General features: G+C 49.3%; 1 protein-coding gene across 4 annotated transcripts in view; it reads right to left on the bottom strand.

The window, feature by feature from the left end:
- Positions 1-23,562, bottom strand: part of RARB (retinoic acid receptor beta) — a 571,444-nt gene that overhangs the window by 12,992 nt on the left and 534,890 nt on the right. For all 4 annotated transcript variants that reach the window (XM_081159689.1, XM_081159688.1, XM_081159691.1 and 1 more), the window contains 2 exons: positions 6,695-6,855; positions 517-693 (listed from right to left, as the gene is read on the bottom strand). In XM_081159689.1, the coding sequence (XP_081015815.1) occupies positions 517-693; positions 6,695-6,855 (338 nt within the window). The remainder of the gene's footprint in view (positions 1-516; positions 694-6,694; positions 6,856-23,562) is intronic.

Below are 23,562 nucleotides of genomic sequence, written 5' to 3'. Positions count from 1 at the left end.
CTAGGAGCCACAATGCGAGACTAGCAGGACGTGGACGGGCATCAGGGATCCCCTCTGCCGTTTGGAAACTGAGGCCCACGGAAGAAAAAGACTTTCAAGGCCACCAACGGCAGTGGTGTGAGATCAGGGGGTGGGACAAGGCTGCTATGTGCCACCTCCAGTCGGTTTAGCCTGGAGGCTTTTCAAAGACCCACAGGCTGTCCCATGGAAGGGACTGGGGGTGAGCAAGCTGTCACCAAAGGCCTGTGACCAAGACTGGCTGGGCCTGTTCCCAAAGTCACGTAGAGGGGGTTCGCACACTGGGTAGAGAGGGTTGGAAGGGCTCTCCAACTCCAGAGGGTCTCTGAGCTTTTGGCAACTGAGCTGAAGTGCTGGCAGGGAGGACGGGACTCATGGGCCAAGGCGGTGGCAGGAAGAGAGGCTGGGAAACCAAAGCCTCTGGAGGTCTTCAAGGCAACTCGGTCCCCAGTTCCCCGCACCCCAAGCCCCTGAGTAGGAGTTCAGAAGGGCACCTACCAGGATGTCCAGGCAGGCGGCCTTCAGCAGGGTGATCTGGTCTGCGATGGTCAAGCTGGTGAAGCCCGGCAGACGTTTAGCAAACTCCACGATCTTAATAATGCACTTGGTGGCCAGTTCACTGAATTTGTCCCAGAGGCCCAGGTCCAGTCGGACTCGATGGTCAGCACTGGAATTCTAAGAGGGAGAGAAAACACCATAGTTGTCCTGGACTGTGGCCTGGGCTTCCCCAAGGCCTCAGGTGCCTCTGAAGGCAGAACTGAGCCATCCAGTGACAGGCAAGGCTCCCAGCCGGGCACTGGGGCCTCTACCCAACGTCAGTAGTTCAGCTGAGGGTACCATGCATCCCAATCAATGTCTTTAGTGCCTCACCTCAGTGGAAATCAGTTTCCAGAGTCAGTAAAACTAGCTCTTGGGGGTTTTTTTGTTTGTTTGTTTAAATACATTTTTATTGATTTTAGAGAGAGAGTAAGGGAGAGGGAAAGAGAGATAGAAACATCAATGATGAGAAACATCGACTGGCTGCCTCCTGCAGGCCCCCTCCTGGGGAAGGAGCCCGCCACCCAGGCATGTGCCCTGACGGGAACGAACAGATGACCTCTTGGTTCGTGGGTCAGCGCTCAACCAGGGAGCCGGCCAGCTGGGCCAGCTCTTGTTCTGAATGCAGGCGAGGAAAGCCCGAAAGAAACGTTTGCATAAGGGATACATCCACGCCCTAAAACGCTGGAGCCAGCACTGCCTTCTGCAGCTTTCTTCGGGAAAGCAGGCCCGCGCCCTGCAGATTTATTGTGCTCCCTCCGCAAGGACCTTGGCGGAACGCAGTGCACTCGAGGGAGCGGAGATCAAAATGTGCGCCACTCGGGCTGTAATTAAATTTAATAGGCAGTTTATCCGGTTCGGAGGAAGACGCGGCTGAGGGGGCAGAGAGGCGAGCCCACCGCGGGGAATCACTTTACAGTGGGGTACCCATCTGGAAGCGAGGCATCGCCCCGACGCGGCCCGCGTGAGCGGGGTCCCCATCAGCACCCCACGCGGCTACTCCACCACCGGCTGAGCGGGCGCGGCCTGCGCACCTGCTGTTAAAAATAACGCGCCCGTCTCTACGGCATGTAAATCTCTCACTATTATGCAAACTGAAGGCAAGAGCCAGTTAATAAAACACAAAATAACCTGGTGTTTTATTAGACTGGCTGCTGGATTCATGGGCACGGGCTGAAAATGGCTTATATGTGATCTCCCGGCTGCGGCAAGTGGGCAGCGCCGCCTGGTGTGGTCGGAGGAAGGCGGTTGCAGGGGGCTCGGAGGACGCCTGGGTTTCCTGCAGCCGTTCTGAGGCCAGGGCGGGGGAGGAGAGGGGCGGGAGAAATGGGGCACGGGGGGGGGGGGGGGCTGTTGGCAGCTAATGAGAAGCAGAGGCAAAGCGGGAGGAGGCGAGGCAGGCCTTCCCCAAACTCACCACCCTGCCTCTGCTGCCTTCAACCTGGAGGGGAGCCTCCTCCAGGCAGGCGCCCGGGCGCCTTCCCAGGGGCCCAGACGGGCGGCACCTCCCGAGGCCCCCCAGGGCCATCTTCAGCAGCAGAAGAGCCTAACCCCACTCTGAAGCCAATTAAATGGCCGTTTCTTGCCCTGCAGCCGAATGCCTCTCCTGGTTCTGTGCAGCCACGTGCCGCTGTTCCGACTGGCCTCACGCTCAGAACAAGACCGTCGGTGCCGGAGGACTCGGCAGTGTCTCCACCCCCCGGCTGGGCCAGCCCCTGGGGCTTGGGCAGGGCTGCCACCTGCTCCTTTTTAGCTAAAGAGGACCCTCGGTTTCTTCAAAGAGCCAAGGCTCCCTGGGGACGCTGGGCACGGCCGCCGAGGTGGCCGCCTTCCCCCCTTCATGTTTCTCAGGGAGCCACCCCTTCCTTGGGCTGGCCCCAGCCAGGCTCCTTAGGTGCCTCACAAGGAGCCCCTTTCCCGCCCACAGCACCTGCATGAGGCAGGTACCATTGCCATCCCCGGAGGCTGAGGCCCAGAGAGGCTAAGCAACTGGTACAAGACGCCCCAGCGGTTAGGTGGAGGGCGCAGGATCCGCACCAAGCACCGGGCTGCGGCATCGGGCTCCCCTCCCGGGCTTGGGGCGGAGTGCAGCCTGCCTCCCGGGCTCCTGCAGCGTGCTGATTTGTGACCTCCCTCCTGGCTGCAACTCTGGCCTCCAGGCGGTGGCGAAAAGACACCCAGCATCGCTGTGAAGGAAATGTTACGTGCCAGGCCAGCACCTCTTTGTGGTCAACAAACACATCCGGGCACTATGACAACGTGGCCTCTGGAATGTTCCAGCTGGGTGTGTCCATCAGTGGGCATATGTAACACTCTCCTCGGAACCGGCTGCTTCCAACAGGTGGGGACACAGGCGGCTTGGCAGCCACCCTGCGACTGTGAGTGGAAAGACAGGCGACGTCTTAAAGGCGCAGCGCAGCCCAGGGTGGAGAGGGCTCTGGGCCCCGGGAAGGGGCAGGTAGCGAGGACCTCGAAGGACCTCCAAATGTTTCCTGGAGGTCTGGCTAAAAGCAAGGGGATGCTGCAGGACCTCCCTGAAGGTGATGCTTTAGGAGTGGTTCTGGACCCCCTCTGTCTAAGATTCCTGGGCTGGCACAGGAGCCGGGAGGGGCCCCTCTGGACAGCTGCAGCCCCTCCACTCCTGGTACCCCAGGGTTCAGAGACCTCATGGAGCGCAGGGGGGTGGCCTTCGCAACGGCCCAGCTGCAGGATGCAGGGTGGAGATGAGTGCTGGACGCTCAGGAGATGCTAGATTCTGATTCTCGGCTGATCACAGTGTGAGTTGCTAAGATGAAAGCCAAGTCCACACATGGCTGGAACTTCTCGCAACATCCTTCCTTTTCTAAAGCACTCATCTCCTGGAAAGTCTTTGGGAGGTTTAATGATTCTGTTGGCGGTCATTTTTATTGAGTAGATTCAAGGCTCCTTAAATCTCCATAGCTCAAGCTCACGAGCCCCTCGGAGGGCAGCTTATGTCCCACAAGCTCTGCAAGGTGATGGAGGGCTGTACACGGCCCTGCAGTGGGACACGGAGCAGATGCAGCTCTGAGCCACGGGCCAGGCTGGGGCCGGGACGCCTGGACCCCTCGCTTTCCCGCCCTCCCCTTTACTTTTCCAAAACCTGGGCACGTGGCTCTGAAAAATGACAAGATGTTCACAGCAGGGCCACGAGGAGGAGCTTTGCTCATCCTGCACATTCCTGTGCCAGAAACTGCACGAGGCGCTCTGGAATATTTATCTCATTTAACCATCCCAGCAACCCCATCGGGTAGTTACTATTTAAACCCCACTATAGAGATGAGGGAGCTGGGGCTCCAAGGATGCTCCAAGGTCATGAAACTCTTAAGTAGCACAGGCAAGATTTGAACCTGGGTCTAAGGGGCCCCAAAGCCTAAGTGACAGTCACTAGGGTTTGTCTCAAGAAAGCAGAGCAAACACCCTCGGAGCCGGATGCTTCCTCTTGTTCTCACTCTCATCCCGTTTGCAGAGTTCAGTATAGACAGCCAGGATCCTGCCACCGCCTTTCTACATGGAGTCCCCCTCCTCCCCTTTGTTTTTGGAGGGATCACTGGTTAGAAATCTTCCCAAAGTGACTAGCTCTGAGGCACCCTGCCCAGGCCTGGACACAAAAGGTGGAGGGCATATGTTTCTGCCTCCCCTACCCATTCCTGTGGCCTCCTGGGCCTGATCCTTGCTCTCAAGTCTACCCAAATTAGGGAAGAAAAAGGAAGTACTCTATCAAAGACCTGTAGGGGGGCGGCTAGCTGCCGTTTTAATTCCTCTCTGCCTACTTATTCCCAAGGCATCCGACAGGGATGCCAGGCTGGTGAACATGGCAGGAAGTTTCCTGGCAGTGGAAACCACCACCTAGCTAAAAAAAGCTCTCTATAAAAAAATGCTCGCCTCGGAACTAGGAGCTTGCAGAGAATGTGTTATGGCTGCTGTTATTTATTTATATCGCCACCTACTTCCAGAAAGGATTTGAAGTTGCTTACAATAAAAACAGAGCTAGGACTGTGTGCAGAGAGTAGAAATCAAGAGACATCCGGAGGAGACACTATTGGAGCACCTCTGCTGCTCCTGCAAACAGGCCGTGTGCACCTGGAGGGAGGTCGGGCTGCCCTGTGCTGGGGGATCAGCCTCTGAAGATCGAAATTGTGTTTCCATTTTCCCTGCTGGGTCAAGAGGTGCACAAAGTCCCTGCAAAGTGCTTAGAACAACAGGTACCGACTGGGGACTGATGGTGTCTTGTCCCCAAAGAGGAGTGAATGGGAAGGAGCCCTGGAGGTCCTCAGGGACCCACCTGCAGAAGCAGACCGTGAGATTGGGATTTGAATGCGAACATCTTATTTGGGAGGAGATCCCAGAAGCCTGGAGGGAGAGAGGGGGCATTATCCTCCACCCCCTCTTGGTTCATGGGCCTGCTTTATCTCCCGAATTAAACTGAAAGTGCCCGTATGGTGTTCAGCCTTGTCCAGCTCTGTGTCTGCTTTGGGCTAGGACAGTGCTCCCCAAGCTCAATGAGGGCTTGTCCACTGAGTCCAGCACCTCCCTCGGCCTGGCAGGTAGGTCCACAGCCTCACAGATTAGAGAGTAGGGCACCCCAGGGTCTCTCCTCCTTGACACCAAGGGTCTGGGTGTGTCCCTGAAGGTCATCCTGGGTCTTGCTACTCAGAGTAGGTTCATGGCCTTTGCTGTTCAGAGTGTGGTCTGTATACAAGCGGGATCAGCTCGACCTGGGAGCTCATTAGAAATGTCCCACCCAGACCTGCTGATCAGAACCTCCCTTTTAATAAGAATGCCAGGTGCTTCATAAGCACGCTGAGGTTTGGGCTCTAGGTCCTTCCTCTGTTTCCTAAGCCAGTGGTTGGTTTGGCCAGCGGACTTGTCTAGGACTACTGCCAGCCCTTCGGAAGCTGGTGCCACCCAACTGCACAGTCTCATGCTCACCTGAGAAGCTGCCCTGGCACGTTCTAGCAACAATTTCCACAGCAAACCCTCTGGGCCTGCTCCTGGCCTCATTCACAGATAAAATTGTAGCACCCACACCCAAATGCATGACTGCATGTGCCCCAAGAACTGCTTCCCACCCCCTGCACTCACTGTTTGTTTTTATCCAGCAACACCGTTTCATCTTATGTCTGTGACCTTTCACCTGTCCTTTCCTAGCACACCAGTCACCGAACCAGCAAATGCGGCAATATTTGCATTTTTAAAAAAGTACGTTTACTAACATCTAGGCCAGAACACCATTCTAGTTATATTTATTCATTCATTCCCTCAACAAATATTCATTGAGTGCCACAAACTAGGACTATACATCAAGGAACATAATACATGCAAAAAACACTTTAAAAAAGTAAAGCACTTCATGGCGTCTCTACCGGCTCACCCCAGACCAGGAAACATGCCTCCTCTGATCCCACTTTCTCTCCCTCCACCTTCTCTTTATTTCTAACCCCAGTGAAAGCCATTCCCAGCAGAACCCTGGGAACAAAGTGGGACCACCCGCCTACCTGGGGAAGGGCCACACCTATTTTGCACTTTTCCAGGCCTTGGCTTAGGGGTTGAATACAAACCCTTTCTCACGCCAGACCCTGGCCCAGGGGAGGACCCCAATAACCTCTGGTGGATCTTACAGTTGGGTCAATGTTTTTAAAAGATTGAGCCCTTACCCCTCTGGGTTCCCACTGGGCTCTGTACAGGTGTCTGTTCTGATCCAAGTAACACCTCACTAGTTTCACTTGTCTCCTTCCCAGACCCTGAGTCCCTGCAAGCAGCAACCTTACCTTATTGGTTCATGTCGCCAGTGCCTCCCACACGGCCTGGCATACAGCAGGTGCTCAATTAGTGTTTCTTAAGTGAATGCATGCACGAGTGACTGAGTCGGACAAAACACCAGCCTGCTCAGAGAGTGTCCAAAGGCTACTCCAAGGAGGAAGAAGGTGGCGACTGCAAGGCCCCAGAGCCAGCACGCACGTCCTGGGCCGAGTTTGGGTGGAGGTCCCCTCCAGACCCAGGGCAGATGGTGCGTGTGTGTGTGTGTGTGTATGTGCGCATGCATGTGCATGCATGCATGTGTGCACAAGGGCCTGAGCCCATCCCCCCGGCAGCCCAGGGAGGGGGAAACATCTCTTACCGTGGTGTATTTACCCAGCTGGCAGAGCGAGGGGAAGGTTTCCTGGTGCGCTTTTCGGATCTTCTCCGTGAGATCGTCCAGCTCGGCTGTCATTTCATAGCTCTCCGTGCATTCCTGCTTCGAAGGCTCCTTCTTTTTCTTGTTTCTGTCATTCCTGACAGCTGGAAATGAGAGACAGGGCACATCAGGGGTCACTGGCGGCTGGGCCTGAGCTGCCTGAGCGGGAGGCTCCAGCTCCCCACGCCTTGGGTTCATTTGGCACTGGGAACAGGAACAGCGGGGAAAGGTGCTGTAAACACATCTCCCAAGGAAGAGGCTCGGCGGCCGGGAGGGCCAGGCAGAGCCGAGATTGGTCTTGCTGTGTGTGCATGTGCCAACTGCCTCTGAAGGAGAGCCTGGGCGCGCCCAGAAGGCCGAGAGTCCCTGTGTGTGGGGAGAGCTTTCTACGTGGACTGGTCCTTATGGACAGAATTTCCCCAAGCATGTTCCCCCAACTCCAGGGGGGATGGCTGGAGAGGCATCGCAAAGGAACCGCTTCTGCCTGGGAGACATATCCCCAAACAGAGCCCTGGTGGCATCATACTCGGTGATTCCAAGCTAAGCTTTGTGGTTTGCTATTTTGCTTTTTAGTTTTTCAATGCACTAACTGGCACGTCCGAAGAAATTCATCTTAAAGGTAATGGGATTATGGTTTTTGTCCCTTCATGCTTTTCTGCCTCCAGAATTTTCTGTATTAATCATGTTTTATTATTTATAAAGTTATTTAAAAAATAATAATCTATGCACTTTGAACCCTGGACCTGGAAAACCATTCATTCATTCGCTTATTCATCCACAGACGCTCGGCTCCATGTCTTGTCTGACGCCCAGACCCTCAGCTGGTATGTGCCTTGGGCTCTGCAGGCGTCACCGAGCTCAGTACTGGGCAGAGCTGAGGCCCAGGATCCTGGGGCTGTGGAAGCTGGTGCTTCCTCGCACAGCACAGGCCTCTCAGGTGACTTCAAATCCGGTGTAACTCAAAGCTCTGGCCTCTGGCCTGGCTCTCTTGGGGAAGGAAACTGAAACCCGGGATGCCAACAGGTAAAACTAGCCCAGGTGCCCCCCTCTGGGCATCCACATTCCCTGGGGACCCAGGGGTGGCCAGGCTGGACACTGACCAGCTGTGTGTGCCACCACTGTGACCTGGGAATCTGTGCTGCCAACCGACCCAGGGCACAATCCAATCGCCCTAAGAGGATGGGGCCTGGGCTGCCTCTTGAGAGCATCCGGGCGAGCTGAGAACTGGCAGTTCCCTGGGTCTACACGGGGGAGGGGATCCGAGGCCCTGCTTGGAGCTGGAGCTGAAGGCAGAATAAAAGGAAGGCATGGGAGAGGAGAAAACAGGAAAGGGAAGAGATGGGAATGGGGAGGGCGGGGGAGAGAGAAAAAAGGGGGAGGGAATGAAGGGGACTGAAAAATACCAGTGTGTATATAAGCCGCTCATGTCTGACCTGAAAGCAGGGTGGCTGGGGAAAAACCCCACATTTCTTGAGTATCTTGAGCATAAGAACGTCTGCAGTGTCTCTCACTTAACCCCCTTATCAGGGAGGCAACTTTACACCCATTTTACAGATAAAGAGACTGAGCCTCAGAGGGGCTAAAGTGCCCACGTTTACGCAGCTGACAAGTTCTTCCCTCCCTCACACTCACTTATTCCTAAGGAAGTGGATGTCCGAGGAGAAAACAAAACCTCCAAAGTGACTGTCCTCCCCTGGGGCTCTGAAATGACACTGCTCTTTGGCTCAGAACATTTCCTGATCTAGAATGAGTGGGCAAAGGCAGTGGGAGGTACCCCAGCCTCAGAGGCAGTCTTTTCCACATCCCCAGACTGTCCCCCGAGGTTCAGGACACAGGGTGAAGGCTGAGGGTGGCGTGGTTTACAGCAGGGAGAACACAACAGTCAGCAAAGGAAAGACAATCAGGGAGGAAGCAGGCAGCTCGTGGCGGCAGGGACGCCCCTGTGTCTCTACGGGGACGGAGTCTGGGTTTGTGAGCGGAGGCCGAGGCCTGAAGGTTTGTGTGTGGGCACAGTGGCTCTCGGTGCAGGTTAGAAGACCTCCTCCTCTCCTGGGTCCTGCCAATGACCGTCCTCTTTAGCCAACACAAAAGTCACATCAGAGTAACGACAGTCCTTCCAAAACAGAGCCCTGAGGAAGACAGTTTGCAGCGCCTCAAAAAGTTAACCATGTAGTTACCAAGGGACCCAGAAACTCCACGTTTAGATACATACCCAGGAAAACAGGAAATATATGTCCATGCAAAACCTGTACACAAATGCTCAGAGCAGCACTGTTCATAACAGCCAAAAAGTACAAGCAACCCACGTGTCCCTCAACTGATGAATGGAGAAAGGTAATGCAAAGGAATACAAAGGAATATTACTCAGCCAGAAAAAGGAATGAAATACTGATTCATGCGACAACATGGATGAACCTTGAAAACGCTGTGCTCAGTGAAGAAGACAGTCACAAAAGGTCGCATGTTGATTGGCTGTATTTATATAAGATGCTCAGAATACGCAGATTCCCAGACAGCAGATCGGTGGTTGCCTGGGGCTGGGGTGGGGGCGGATGGGAAGTGATGCTAATGGGTATGGGGTTTCTTTTTGGGGAGATGAAATGTTCTGGAATTAGATAGTTGTAAGAGTTGTACAACCTTGTGAGTATACAACAAATCACTGAATTCTTTAAAATGATGAATGTTATACTGTTTGAATTATACCTTTAAACAACAACAAAACCCAGAGCCCCGGGGGAGGCCACAGGTCACTGGACACCAGAAACTGCTCAGACTAGAATCAGAAGCCAATGGCACCTAGGACCACCTCACCCAGCAGTCACAGTCATGCCAGTTATTGACTGCTTAGCAAGGGCGAGTCATGGCTTTAAGCAACTAAAGAAATCGAGCTCACTAAATTCCACAGTGAACCAGGTAAGGAGAACATTCCAACTCCGTTTCTATACTCTAGGAATCTGAGGCCCAAGATCACCCTGTTTGTAAGTAATCAAGTCGGGATTTCAGGGGAATGTACAGAAAAGCAGAGAGAGGAATGACAGCCCAAACTGCCAGTCATCCGACCCCCAGGCAGGTCTGCGGGCCTGTGTCTGCATTCCTAAGCTTTCTGCCTCACTGTTCCCGAGCCACCAGGGCCCCCTGGACAACTCAGATGAGCCACCACAGCTTTGGAGGGTTACCTGGGAGAGAGGGATGGAAGGAGGGACACTCTGAGTTACCACCACTGAGCATGTACACCAAGCCAGAAAGTGAAAGGCAAGGTCAGGGGGAAGGGGAACTCAGGGAGCTGTGGCAAGGATGTGGGGGGGGGCACTGCATTGGGTTGTGCAGTAACAGCTCCCACCATTTGCAATATAATAGCTGCAAAGCCAAAGCTCCATCCTCTGTGATTTGGGGCCCAAATTTGGGGAACTCTTAGCAGTTGACCAGTGGCCAGGGGACCAGTGTATAGCCTCATGCTCCTTTCCAGAAGGCTCCTGCTCTCCCAAGGCAGAGTGCCTCCCCACGACCCCACTGTCTCTGCGACTAAAGGACTCCTGGGACTCTCAGGAACTCCCCACAACTGCAAAATGCAGCGACACCTCATGACTAGGCCCCAATTGTGCAAAGGTTCCTAAGTTAATGGACACATGTTCTCCGCACGTGGCCTCAGCAGCTGCTTTGCTCAGTGGCTTCAGACTGCTGTGGAATGCAGACATGGCATCTGGGCCAAGTGAGGGACGGCTGCCAAGAGCCCGCAGAACCAAGGAGATGATGCGGTGCCCGGAACACCAGGCGGGCCTGAGCACCGTGGCTGTGTCCAGCCTCCAGGCTTCACGGTCAGCAGCTGCTGGGACCAGGCAGGGGGTGACACAGGTAACCCAGGCGGGGGCAGGGCACCTGGCACAAGCAGCAGCTCCACTGCTTTCCATCGCAGGAGTCAGAGCCTCGCTCCTTGGATGGGAGCACCCTCCCAGACGCGCGCTAGGTGGGAAAGGGGGGCTGCTGTAAAGGCTAACGGAGGTCCGTCACACAGGGAGAGGGGGGTAAGGGCCCCTGACTGTGGAAATGGGGGAACCCAGACGCGGAGGACTCGTGGGCATTGCTGTGGGCCCGTGCTGTGCGTGGCCATGCTGCTTTTGAAGAAGCCGTCTGACAGCAACAGCAAGTGAGCGGGAGGACTCATTCATTCCTCATTGCTTTGCCCATTCATTCATTCATTCATTCATTCATTCATTCATTCAAACTATTATTTGAGCCTCTACTACGTGCCATCTGCTGTGGGGATAAAATGATGAGCCCACAGATGGCTGCTCCTGCCATGGAGCTCGCTAGGGTAGGAGACATTAATCCTGTAATAACAGTGATGGTAACAAAATAATGAGCGTAATGTTGACGTCACTATTGTCACACGTTCTGTGACTCAGATGGAGAATCCGTCATCACACTCCTGCAAATGTTCATTACAACTACATAGCCGCTCCGGGGCACTTGCTGAAACCCTGTATTAGGTCATTCGATCCTCACAAACCTGACAGGAAATTTCATTATTACGCCCACTTTGCAGATGAGAAAACGGAGGCACAGAAAAGTAAGTGACCTGCGTACGGCCATGCCTTCTGTGAATGACAGAGCCAGGATCTGAACTCAGAAAACCTGGCCCAGGGCCCCCACTCTTAACCATTGTGCTCCGCTGGGTCTGTCACACACATACATGACTCTACAGTGTGGCAAGTGCTATGAAGGATGCTTCAGGAGCTCCGCATTTGTATCACAGGTGTGTGTAGGGGGTGGAGGGACGGTCCAGGTTCAGGGGGCTGATATTGGGTAAGGGGAGGGGTGAATTAATGATGGGAAGGATGGGATGGTGGGCGGGGAGCTGGGCTCTGAAACTGATGCTCAGCCCCAAACGCTGCCTGCGATGCTAGATGGTTGGGCCCTTCTTTCACTCTGGTTGCAACCGGCTGGCACATGCACCAATACCCCTGAGACAAATCAAGGGCTCTAACAAACTGCTTTCAGGGGCAGTATGTCACTGGGAGGGCATGGGAGGCAGGGGAGGGGCACATCACAAGGTGAGTGGGGCAATTACTGTCCACACAGCCTTTCCCTCCTCATCTGTGGACATCTGGAAGGCAAGGGCCAGATTTTACTAGCACCTGTGTCCTCAGGGCTTAATACAGCGTCAAACCCACAATGGGGGCTTAAAACCAGTTCTGTGAAGATGAGCAGGTGACCAAATGTGGGATTCTGTCAGCTGTCAGGGCCTCTGTGTGACAACACGGAGCTCACACCATCCCCTCGGGGCCTGCAGAGGTCTCACTCCCCACTCTCCACCCTAAGGTAGGAGTCAGGAGGTTGATAAAGCAGGTGGGGCATCCAAAGGGTCGAGTGCATGATTTACACACTTGGGAGAAGCCTGCCGATGTCGGCCAAGCGCTTCCTGGACGAAAGGTGCTCCATAAAATATCAAGTATTCTCCTTGTGAGGGCTAAGTGCTACAAATCAGATTTGGTGGCATAAAAGTAACGTATTTATGATCCACTATCATATTGCAAATGAAATGAATGCAATAAAAGTGTCACTTATACAAATACCTCTGATGTACGGATCTCGACCTATGAATATGAAAACAGACACCCCAGCACTTTTATTTCAATGTCTAATCATGAAAATAAATGAAGTCATGTTCATTTTAATGTGTGCACTTGTGCATGTACCTGGAATATTGATTTCCATGCGCACAATAAAAAAGCAATGCAGGAAACATGCAAGAGATGTGGATTTCACTTGGATTCAGAAAACAACGCTTTATGAAAAATTTCTTCATGGCAAAAGAAAAAGGAAGGAAAATACAATCGACAGTGCTTTTGTCCATAAAATTTTCTATATCTTGTTTAGCAAAGGAGGCACAATGGTCTATTTATTCTCACTTGAATATCAAAGTCTGGAATTTGTTCATCTTGACTCTTGGCCTCCTTGCTAACTGTACGAATCACGGGCCACGGTTGGGGATTAGAGCCATCTGGCTGCCATCCGTGGGAGAGGGCCTGCCACTAACATACAGATAGGCTTAAAAGAAAAACACAAAAATATTTTAATCTGAGCTTAAAAATAATTTTAAAAATTTATTATGCAAATGGCTACCCATGGATTTGAAGCCAGGTGGACCTATGATACAGACATAATTATCCCATAATTCCAGGATTTGGGGGCTGGTGCTCAAGCATTTGATATACCAGGTTCCCACTGTAGAGTTGGGTAGAGTTGGGTGAGTTAATACTCCAAGATCAGAATCCCCTTGAAGGTGGAGACTGTCTATCTCTTAATGGAGTACTTGCCTTATTAAAGCTAGTAGAAATTTGAACAAATACAGAGAGAGAGGAGGTTGGAAAGCTTAGACGGCTAAGTTTTCTCTGTCTCTCTGTCACTGAGGAGACGCATGCCTTTGGGAACAAGCTGAAGGCATGGTCCCGAGTGTCTGTTATATGAATACAGTCCTGTGACTGGACCTCGATTGCAGGGTTTGGGAAACAGAGGTCAAAATAGCATCCTCGGAGGACTGCTGTAACCCTGCTGCGTGGCCGCATGTGTGCAAGGACTTCAGAAGGCAAGTGATGGCCCGCACAGTGCCGAGTGTAAGGGACGGCTTAGCGTTCACAGTGCCAGCGGCCGAGTACAGAGCACAGGTAGCATTTTTACTGCATATTAAATATGCAAGTCTTAGGGGAAATAATCTGGACGTAGCATTCGGAGAGTTGAACAGGGATCTACCGGCCCAACTCAGCTTTTAGTTATTCAAAGCACTTATAGAAAATGCCTGAATATCAGGATGTGCAAGTGCCAAACACTTCTTTCTAGTTAAAGTGGTAAATTATACTAATCAGACTTTCAAAACAATCTTTGCATTTTTTTTTTAAATTTATTGATTTTTGGAGACAGAGGGGGGCAGGGGAGGAAACGACAAAAACAAACTTCCCAGCAGAAGACTGTTCCAGGTAAACCTACAACCTTCCCTGTGTAATATATATTCTTCACAGCAAGTTATGAGCTTTCAAATATTTAACAACAATCTCTGTCATGATGAATTCTAATGACCAAATTGTCCCATGCCTCCTTTCCTCTAAACCCAATTAATTTTCAGAAAATGAACTGCAGTTCTCCTTGACATTCCTATATTTTCCCTCTTAACATGTTTTTAAAAATAGAAATGAGGTACTTCTCTTAGCTTGGAGAAATTTCTGAGAAGCAGCCTCTGTGATTCCCCTTGGGGGCTAAAACCCTTGGCAAACTGTGCAGAACCAGAGGGACAGGCTGAGAGTGGCAGGAAATGGGGACTGTGCCTGCATGGTGGCTCAACTGCAAAGATGACCCTAATCCTCCCGGTCTCCCTGTATGCAGCTCTTTGCATTGTGATTTTGCAGCTTCTCCCAACGATAGATGGAGACTCTTCTACACCCTTGTACCTGGATGGCCATGACTCACGTTAACAGCTAAACTGCAGTGGTAGTAATGTTGTACCATTTCCAAGCCTAGAGGAAAACTGGACAATTTTACAACTTTCAATGGGTTCATTTTTTATGGTAGGATTTTGCATGTAAACTTGGCTTAGTTAACAGATATGACCATGTTCACCTCCTTGGGATCCAGCTTTTTCAGATACTACTTGACACATCTGATGACTCTCTGCCTGAGTCATCCATGCATTTATCAGTGAGGCATCTGAGAGACAGACAAATGTTCTGCAAGTCTGCCCAATGCTTGCCAAATACCCAACTTAGATATTAATGTAGAGAAGCTCCTGCACATTGTCAAATAAATGTGTGTACACACTTAGTTTAAATGAAAAAATCTCACTTTAAGACATTTAAAAGGGTTATGTCAGCCTCTATACCCCTCAGTGATTCTCACGGGGGTCCTTGAAACACTAATGTTCCTAAGGGTTTTCAGAATCATCAAGTAAGAATATTGTTCAGTATAGCTTTTGTTCTAAATACATTCTATTAATTTTAATTTTTAGAGAATTGGCAATCCATGTATGAGATATATACTAGCCAGCTATTGGATATGGCTAGTCAATTAACCATAACCTCCTTTCCTATTAATTATGGATAAATTTAAGTTTACTGTTACTGTTTTTGAAGGCTGACTTAACTCTCAAGGTTATTTTAAATGGAACTCTTATGATGGGTGGGAGATAACCACTAAGGTCTCTCTTAACTGCAGGCTTTTCTTTTCATCATCTGTCTGTCTATCCATTCATCTATTCATCCATCTATCCATTCATTTATTTGTTTATTTATACCATCCATCTGTCCAGCTATTCATTCATCTTCCATCTATCCATTCTTTCATCTATCCATTTGCCCTTCCATTCAGCTGTCTGTCGCTCTGTTCAACTACCCATCCATCATCCATCCATCCATCCATCTCATTTTTTCCTCCATTGATTGGTCCATCCACCTATCTATCCATTTGTCCATCTGTCTCATCAATTTTTCTGTGCATCCAAATGTCCATCCATCCACCTGTCCATTCATCCATCTGTCTACCCATCCATCCATTTGTTTATTTCTCCATGTGTTCAAACAGTTATTGAGTACTTACAATGCACCTGATGCTGCGATGAATGTTAAAGAACCAAGAATGAGAAGGTATTATTCAAAAGACTCCCATTCCAGAAAAGATACAGTCACCTTAACAAATAACTATCATGCAGTGAATGCGATATCAGGAAGGAGATATTCATTTACTAATTTAAGCAACAGGAATGCAAAAACTAAGGAGTAGGTTATGAGATGGTACTCAGACCCACAGACGAGGGAGCTGATAGCTCAGTCTGTGGGAGTCATAAAAAGCATCGCAGGAGAGAGGAATCTTGAGCTGAATGCTCTACAGGACTGTGCTAGGTCTCACTCCTTCAGGTGTCCTCCATGCACAGGACAGTGTCTTTTCCATAAGGGATGCTCAACAAATCTCTCTTAAAGGAATGGGCCCTGGAGGTCTGGGAAGCATCTTGGAAAAAGAAGTGAAGACAAGGATTGGCGGGGAGAAAAGATAAGGTCGGTGCATTGAGGAGGGAAAGGAAGGATCTGAGAGAGGCACTGCAGTGAGAAATCTGCTGGACTCGGTAATGAACGTGGGGAACAAAAGGGAAGACTCAGAGGCAACAGTCAGATTTTAACACCGGTCCTGGGACTGATGGGATCACAACAGAGAAGGAAATTGGGGAGGCTGGTGGGAAATAGGGAATCCAGTTTGGGGCAGAAAAATGAGCTTGGCTTGAGGGGAAGGGAGTCAGAAATCCAGACAGCAATCTCAGAGGTTGTTAGGGAGACGGCACTGTGGGCTTGGTGAGGGAACAGGTCTGAGGTTAGATTATTTAAGAACCAAAACCTTAGCGATGACTGCTGAAGTCATGAGAGGGATGAACAATCTCATGATGAGAGGAAAGAAAAAAAAAGAGAAACTGATCCTTGGGGGTTGCCAGTAGTTGGTGGAGAAGAGAATTCAGTGAGGGAAGAGGATGAATGGTGGGCAGGATAATAAAAAATCACAGAAACCAGTAAAAAATAGAATTTCGCGGCAGCAGCCCGGCCAAGAGGCCCATGCAGCCGACAGTCAGAAAGAATGAAGAAGGGAGCAACGCTCGTGGGTTTCAGCCATGGAGACAGCGGTGACTCTTCTAGAACATTGAGAGCAGAGCAGTGAGAATGGAAGCCAGGCTGCAGGCTGGGGAGGTTAAGAGGAGGCCAGAGAGAGACCTTCAAGGTCAACCTCGGACATAAGCCAGGGTCCAGGTCCTGGAAAACTTGCTTTTCTGTAATCAAACCTGCACGAGAGGTCAGCGGAAGCACCCGTGTTTACAGACACCAGGAGGCTGTGTGACGGTCCCAGGGAATGTGGCTTCATTTGTAAGGGCTCAGTGGAAGGTGAGCACGGAGCAGGGCCTTAGAGACGCGCTCGCGTAGGAACTGTCTACGCGGGCAGGCTTCGGCCGGCTAACCGAAGGCCAGACGGTGGCAGGGCTTCCAGGCAGAGACGGAGCAGGTCTGAAGGCACTCACGCGAGCGACGGGGCAGCTTCGGGGCTCTGCGAAGAGCAGGACCAGCCCCCGATTCGGAGTTGAGGCTGGGCCACAGCTCATGCGATCTTGTGAAGCGTGCCAAGGAGACTGGGGTGTTAGGTTCATTTGGGGACACAGTGGCAGTGGCATGATCAGAGTTGCATTTTAGAAGGTTCACTCTGTTCATGGTGAAGAAATGGTTGGGGGGGGGGAGGCGGTTGGAGAGATCACTGAGGTGGTTGCTGGAAGTCCCAAGTAAGAAAAGAGGGATGTCTGAGCTGGGGAGGGACTGTGGGGGAGGGACGGGGTGCCAGGTGGTGGGGAGGGTCAAGGGTGACAAGCTGCTTTCTGGATTGGACAATGGTGAGGGGACACGGGGGAGGAAAGGATGTACTAACTTCCAGGTGTCCGTGTGGCGTCCAAGTGGTGGTGTCTGGTGTGTGTGGTACGCAGCTGGCTATCAGGGACTCGGGCTCAGGACAGTGACTGGCTGGAGACAGTCCCAGGGAAAATCCACTTATGATGGGGACGGTAGCCATGGAAAGTGAAGGCAAACCGCTCAGTCCCTCTGGGTTTGGTTTCTTCCAGCTCTTGTCTTCTGGATTCTGACTTAATGAGAAGTTAACTCAGCAGTTTGGAACTCGACATTTATTTATTCATTCTACTGATAATTCCTTAGCTGTAATTATCAGCTCTGTGTGTCAGGCACTGGGCTGCAGCAGGAAATCTAAAGTCCCTGCTTTCATGGAAATAGCATGGTGTGAGTGTGTGTGCAATACCACGGAGGAGCAAAGCACCCAAAGGGAAACTTCTTTAAAGTGTAGTCTACAAACCCCCAAATGAGAAGTGCCTTATTCAAATTCATAGGGTGAATCCATATCATTATCGGTCTACCTTGGATATCAGAAACTGTCTATGAGAAAACACTGACTAGTCTTCACCCTTGGCTTTGAAATGCCAAGAGGGAAGAAACTGACCCATCATGGAAATTCAAACTTGATATTCTGTGCTCATGGATCAGAAGAAATAATATTGTTAAAATGTCTATACTACCCAAAGAAATTAGAGAGTCACTCAATACAATCCCTATCAAAGTTCCGATGACATTTTCACACAAACAGAACAAATAATCCTCAAATTTGTATGGAACCATGAAAGACTCCGAGTCGCCAAAGAGATCTTGAGAAAGAAGAACAAAGCTGGAGGCACCACACCCCGTGATTTTAAACTACAGTAATGAAAGCCTAATGGCACTAACATAAAAACAGACACATAGATCAATGGGCTAGAACACAGAGCCCAGAAATAAACCCATGCATATATGGTCAATTAATTTACAAAAAAGAGCCAAGAAGATACAATGGGGAAAGGACAGTCTCTTCAGTAAATGGTGTTAAAAAACAAACAAAACAAAACTGGACAGCCGCATGCAAAAGAGTGAAACTGGACCACTCTCTTACACCACACACAAAAATCAACTTGAAATGGTTTAAAGACTTGAATTTAAGATCTGAAACGATAAAACTACCAGAAGTAAACATAGGTGGTAAGCTCAGAATCTCTCACTGTCTCAGACCAGGGCTCAGCCAGAAGGACGGTTTGGTGATAATAGGAAATGTCACCCCCACGGCCAGCCCCATCCCTTCAGCAGGAGGGCTTCTCAGTGCCGTGCTAAGTGGTCTACACAAATTACCTCATTTAATTCTCACAGCAACCCGACGCAGGTGGTACTATTACTCCTGCCCCAGAAAACAGAGGCTAAGGGACCTTAGATGTCACCTAGCCAGTCACTGAAAGGGTCAGAATTCGAACCCGGTTCTAACTCCCAATGATATACTGCTCATAAAATGATTCTTACAATGGTTTGCTTTTTTAAAAAAAGATTAGTGTTTATAACAAGAATGCACGAGAACTGTAATTAAGGAAATTTCCTCCTTGGTCTTGGCTGCCCTGAATGGCATCAAGGGGTCACTCTCAGGCCACACGTGTGACTGAAAGGAAATGTTACAAATGAAACAGCAGAAATAAGCCACAGCCTCCAAGTCAATCTCAGCATGTGAAGTGTTGGCCAGAATTGGAGCCAACTTAGCTTTCCCCCGAGTGAACTTATCAGTTTCTCAATATAAATAGATCATCCCAAACTGCCCTCATCGGCGAAGGATTGCTAAAATCCTATTTAGTTCGCAAAAAATACTCTTTCTGGCCTACAGAACTTTAATTCTCAGGTATTTATTTCTCTGGGGAGTCATTGGGGAAAGAAATAAAGCCATCTTCACCATTCTCTGCATAGCTCCCAGCCACATACTTGGATGTTTGACATGAACGGAGAAATGAGTTTCTATTCCCGGGAATGCTTCTGCTAAGGAGTCAAAAAAACACAGAGGTTCAAGAGATAACGCAGCGTTCCTGCCAGACCTGCACAACTCACTTCCCTCTGCCCTTCCTTTTCCCTTCCTCTGACACCCACACCCACATCCACAACATGCTTTTCTCTCCTTTTAATCAAAAAGACATCTGCTAACGCCTTCTGGGGGAGAGGGAGCCTCAGGACTCCGGAGAGGAAGGCAGTGCCTAGAACAGGAGGCGGTGGAGAGCTCCAGCCTCCCCGTGGCCTCCTATTTATTAGCAATCCTACCTTGGGGACGTAAGTTCAGATCTAGTGCAACGGCAGCTCACACCCAAAGAAACAACGAGGGGACACACAATGAAGTCCTGAACTGCATGCAATTGATTCTAGATGCGATCATTAATTTATAAATATTTACTGAGCGCCCACTATGTTCCAGGCACTGTTCCAGGCGCTGGGGATGTAACAGTGAATCAAGCAATGCTCCTGACTTCTAGGAGTTTATTTTCTCCTTGGGGAAGGCAGACAATAAACAAATACATATACAATATAGTGTCAGACGATGATAAGTGTTATGGAGAAAAGTCATGCGGGGAGAGATGGATGGGGAGGTCGGGTTATGAAGTGTGGGCAGAAGAGGCCTCTGTGGAGACGTTTGAGAAGAGATGAGGGAGGGAAGAAGCACGTACTGTGGATATCTGGCGGCAGAAGGTGCCTCAGAGACTAGGGGGGAAAGTGCTTTTCATGAATTAAAGATATGAGCTCCAGTAGCAGTTTGTTAATGTACTTGTTCATTCATTCATTTTCTTGAGATGTTTATAGGGAACCCCACTATCAAGCACGTGTGTCCAGAAGGCTCGAATCCCCCATCTCCAGCCCAGACCTTTCTCCTAAGCATCAGGTGTGTGTCTCCGACTGCCCACTAGACATCTCAGCCCCTCACATCGATCCTCTCCAAAAAGGGGCACTCAGCTGTCCTTACATGACTCCTCCTTGGTGCTGTCATCTCAGTGACTGGAACCGTAACCCATCCAGGGGCCCATGTCCCCGTGAGAGAGGCAGGGTCATCCTCCTCTGTCCCTTGTCCTATGTATCCCAACAAGGTCCACTTTGCCTACCCACTACTGCTTTGCAGACACCAGCTCATCTGAAAAGGTAGCAAAATACAATGTAATACCATAAAAAGTAAAAGTAGTCCTGTTACAGGCTGCCTGGTTCCACAGATGTCCTCATCTGTTCTCTTCTGGGCACCAAAAAAAAAAATAAAAAAATCCTGTGAACCTCTCTGATACCCTTGGGTCCTTACCACAGGCCATCAATTAAAGTCCTCTCCTTCCCACCTAAGTACTATCTGCTAAAACTCTGTCCCTAAAGTCCACAATGATTTTTCTCATTAATATTATAAGCCATCTCCTTCTTAACCCCTAAGACACACACACACACACACACACACACACACACACACACACACACACACAGTCCCTTTCCTTAAGGTTCTAAGAAATTGCAGGATGGTAAGCCAGCCTCAGAAACTGCCATTTTCAATGGTTCAGATCCTTGGTTAATCAGATCATGAAAGACCACCACAACTCTCCATATTTGTGGCTGGTCAGAAAAACAGTTTGAAAAATTGTTTTTTGTTCCAGGCACCTCATTTGAAAAAGGAAGTTATCTAGAACCGAAAGCATGATCCAAAGCAGGGTGACCTGACTTGGCTTTTACTGCCAAGTACCTAAGTGCAACGGGTCCTCTCTCTCTCAAGCCACACTTATTTAAGCAGCAAGTGTTCTCATTCTAACATTTTACTTGGGTGCGATGAGAGAGTACTCCCTCCTTATGCTGGGACCATTTCTGAATATCAAGAAATGACTGTGCATATGTATCCTGAGTGGAGACCTACTGAATTTTACAGTTGGAAGGGGCCTTCGTGATCATTTAGAATCAGTCTATGGAGAGTCCTGGTTATGGCATAGATCACAAGGGCTGGGTGAGAGAAACCTGGGTTTAAATCTTGACTTGATGGCTCAGTAGTTGAGTAAATTTGGGCAACGGACCTGGTCCCTCTCAGTGTTAGTTGCCATGGTAATGGCAATAACCATTAAGAAATGGTAATAATCTAAGAGAGGGGTTACAAAGATCTAGCATTCAATAAATGATGGCAAACTTTCCTCTTCTGCTCAGAGCCCCTCAAGCAGTTTAGAGCAATGATCTTCTCCCTATATCTGATTTCCTCCACCCTATGTATTTTCAGCGAGTTCAGTTCTATCTCATAGCAGACAGCGTGTTGATTTCACGCCATCGTGGTCACCCTGCTTTGGATCATGCTCTCGGTTCTAGGTAACTTCCTTTTTCAAATGAGGTGCTTGGAACAAACAACAAAAATATTTCAAAATGTGCTCTGACCAGCCACAAATATGGAGAACTATGGTAGTCTTCTGTGATCTGATTAACCAAGGATCTTAAGAGGGAGGACATGTTACTATGCTGAGCTGGTTCAGAGCAAGCCTGTGGCCCTCAGATCATCAGCTCTGGTCTTCCCCAGCCGGTCCTTCTGCTCCTGATCTGGCTGACTCTGAATCAAGACTCAGTGTTCGCCTCTAATAAATGGCATCTTGTGTGTACCAGCCCATCGTTTGCTTCTGTTTAGACCTTCTGGAAGCTTTGGTTCTTTAGAACTTCTCATTCCGCCTGGTTCATATCTGGGACCAGTTGTAGGAGAAGCCTTTTGAGTCTCTAAATGTCCTGAGACTTGAAAGCTCTTCAGCCTCCTTCATTCTGCCTGCTGCCCCTAGGTGCTCCCACTGGAGCTCATAAAAGGGACAACTCCGAAGTGCTATTGCTTGTTGGGTGACCGGGTTTTGATATCATTTCATACATGCCAGATCATCCAACTCAGCCACAATAGGGGATCCCATCATTACTAACCTAGATTTCGACATGACTGGAATTGGTTAGAAGCCACAATTATAAAAAGCACAAGTTACTTCCCCAGGTGAGTCAGGCCTCTTAGAAAAAACCAAGAAGCACAATCAGGTAAGTATTAGGCTCTAAATATAGTCAAACCGCCTCAAAATTAGATATCCTGTGGCTTTCCCTGAAACATCCGTAATGTCAGCTGCTGCTACAATGGATATTGGAAAAATATTTAGAACTAAAATATGGTATTTCTCCAGGGGATGTATATCAAAAATGGGGAGAAAGCAGCAATTACTAGAGAAACTCAATAAATAACCTGGCAGCCTGTCAGTCTTCTCCAGGTGCACCAATATCATATATTAAAGGATTCAAATCCTGCTGCTTCCTCCCGAGAATTTTTTTTGGTGGGGGTCAGGTCTGGCAAAGTTCCATTCAGATCACGAGCAGGAAAAAACACCCTATATAATGCAGTCAAAGGCTTAGAAGGTACTTCACATTTCAAGGAATGGGCTTACCTAAGACTTTCCCTTGGCAGTGCCTTAAAAATCAAGGGAACCCGAATGTCGGCCCTCCTGTATTATTCATTATATAATTGCTGTGTTTTATGAGAAATATGATCTATTATAACCTTGAATAGAGTACATTAAATGACATTGAAAATTAGATTATTCTGATTATTAGAGAAGTGAGAAATGTGCTAAACATTTGTAAGACTGATAATCAATCAGGGTATCCATTTGAGTGTAATAAAAATCAATCTGGAGCCAGTGGGTTTAAATCTAATTTTTTAAGCATGACATTTTCCTCAGAGTTTCTTTCTAAAATGTCACCATCTTCTACAACGGTGATTGATTCTGTCTCTAGGGAGAAGCACTCAATCCAATTACTTCATCCATTGCACACAAACCATGGTCCACTTTAAAAAAAGCCAAATGAATCACAGCAATAATAATATATTTTATTGGGGGGGGATACAGATTTATGTCACTCAAGTTAGAAAATCACTCATCTTTCTCCCCACCCCCCAGCTCAGACAGACAAAATATGCTACTTAGATCATAATGTGGCTCCCCTGACTTTCCTGCAACAGAAATGAGGGATTTTCATATTGGGTTGTTATTTCATATGAGGAAAAAAGAGGAAAAGAGATTGGCTTATATAAAAACACTATTCCCCTCGCCATCTTTATAGAAAAAGAAACAGTACAATGACTGTTAATTTACCCTTCCTATCATCCATCCTGAACTTTTCTCCCTCCCTCCTTCCCTTCCTTTCTTCCATCCACCCATCCATCCATCCATCCATCCATGCATGCATGCATCCACCCACCCATCTATCCATTCACCCATCTATCCATCCATCCTTTCATCCATCAATAACCATTATTGAACTCCAACTGAGTTTCAAAAGACTGGTCAGCCTGGAGCTCTTTTTTCTCTTGAGTATATCTGAATGTATACAAGGTCAGAAGGATGGCTAATGAAATTATGACCAAAGAAAAGTTAC

The sequence above is a fragment of the Miniopterus schreibersii genome (genome assembly GCF_964146895.1).
Source record: "Miniopterus schreibersii genome assembly, chromosome: 15".
NCBI classification, from domain to species: domain Eukaryota; kingdom Metazoa; phylum Chordata; class Mammalia; order Chiroptera; family Miniopteridae; genus Miniopterus; species Miniopterus schreibersii.
The sequence above is the reverse complement of the archived record's forward strand: the minus strand, read 5'-3'. Positions and strand labels throughout refer to the sequence as shown.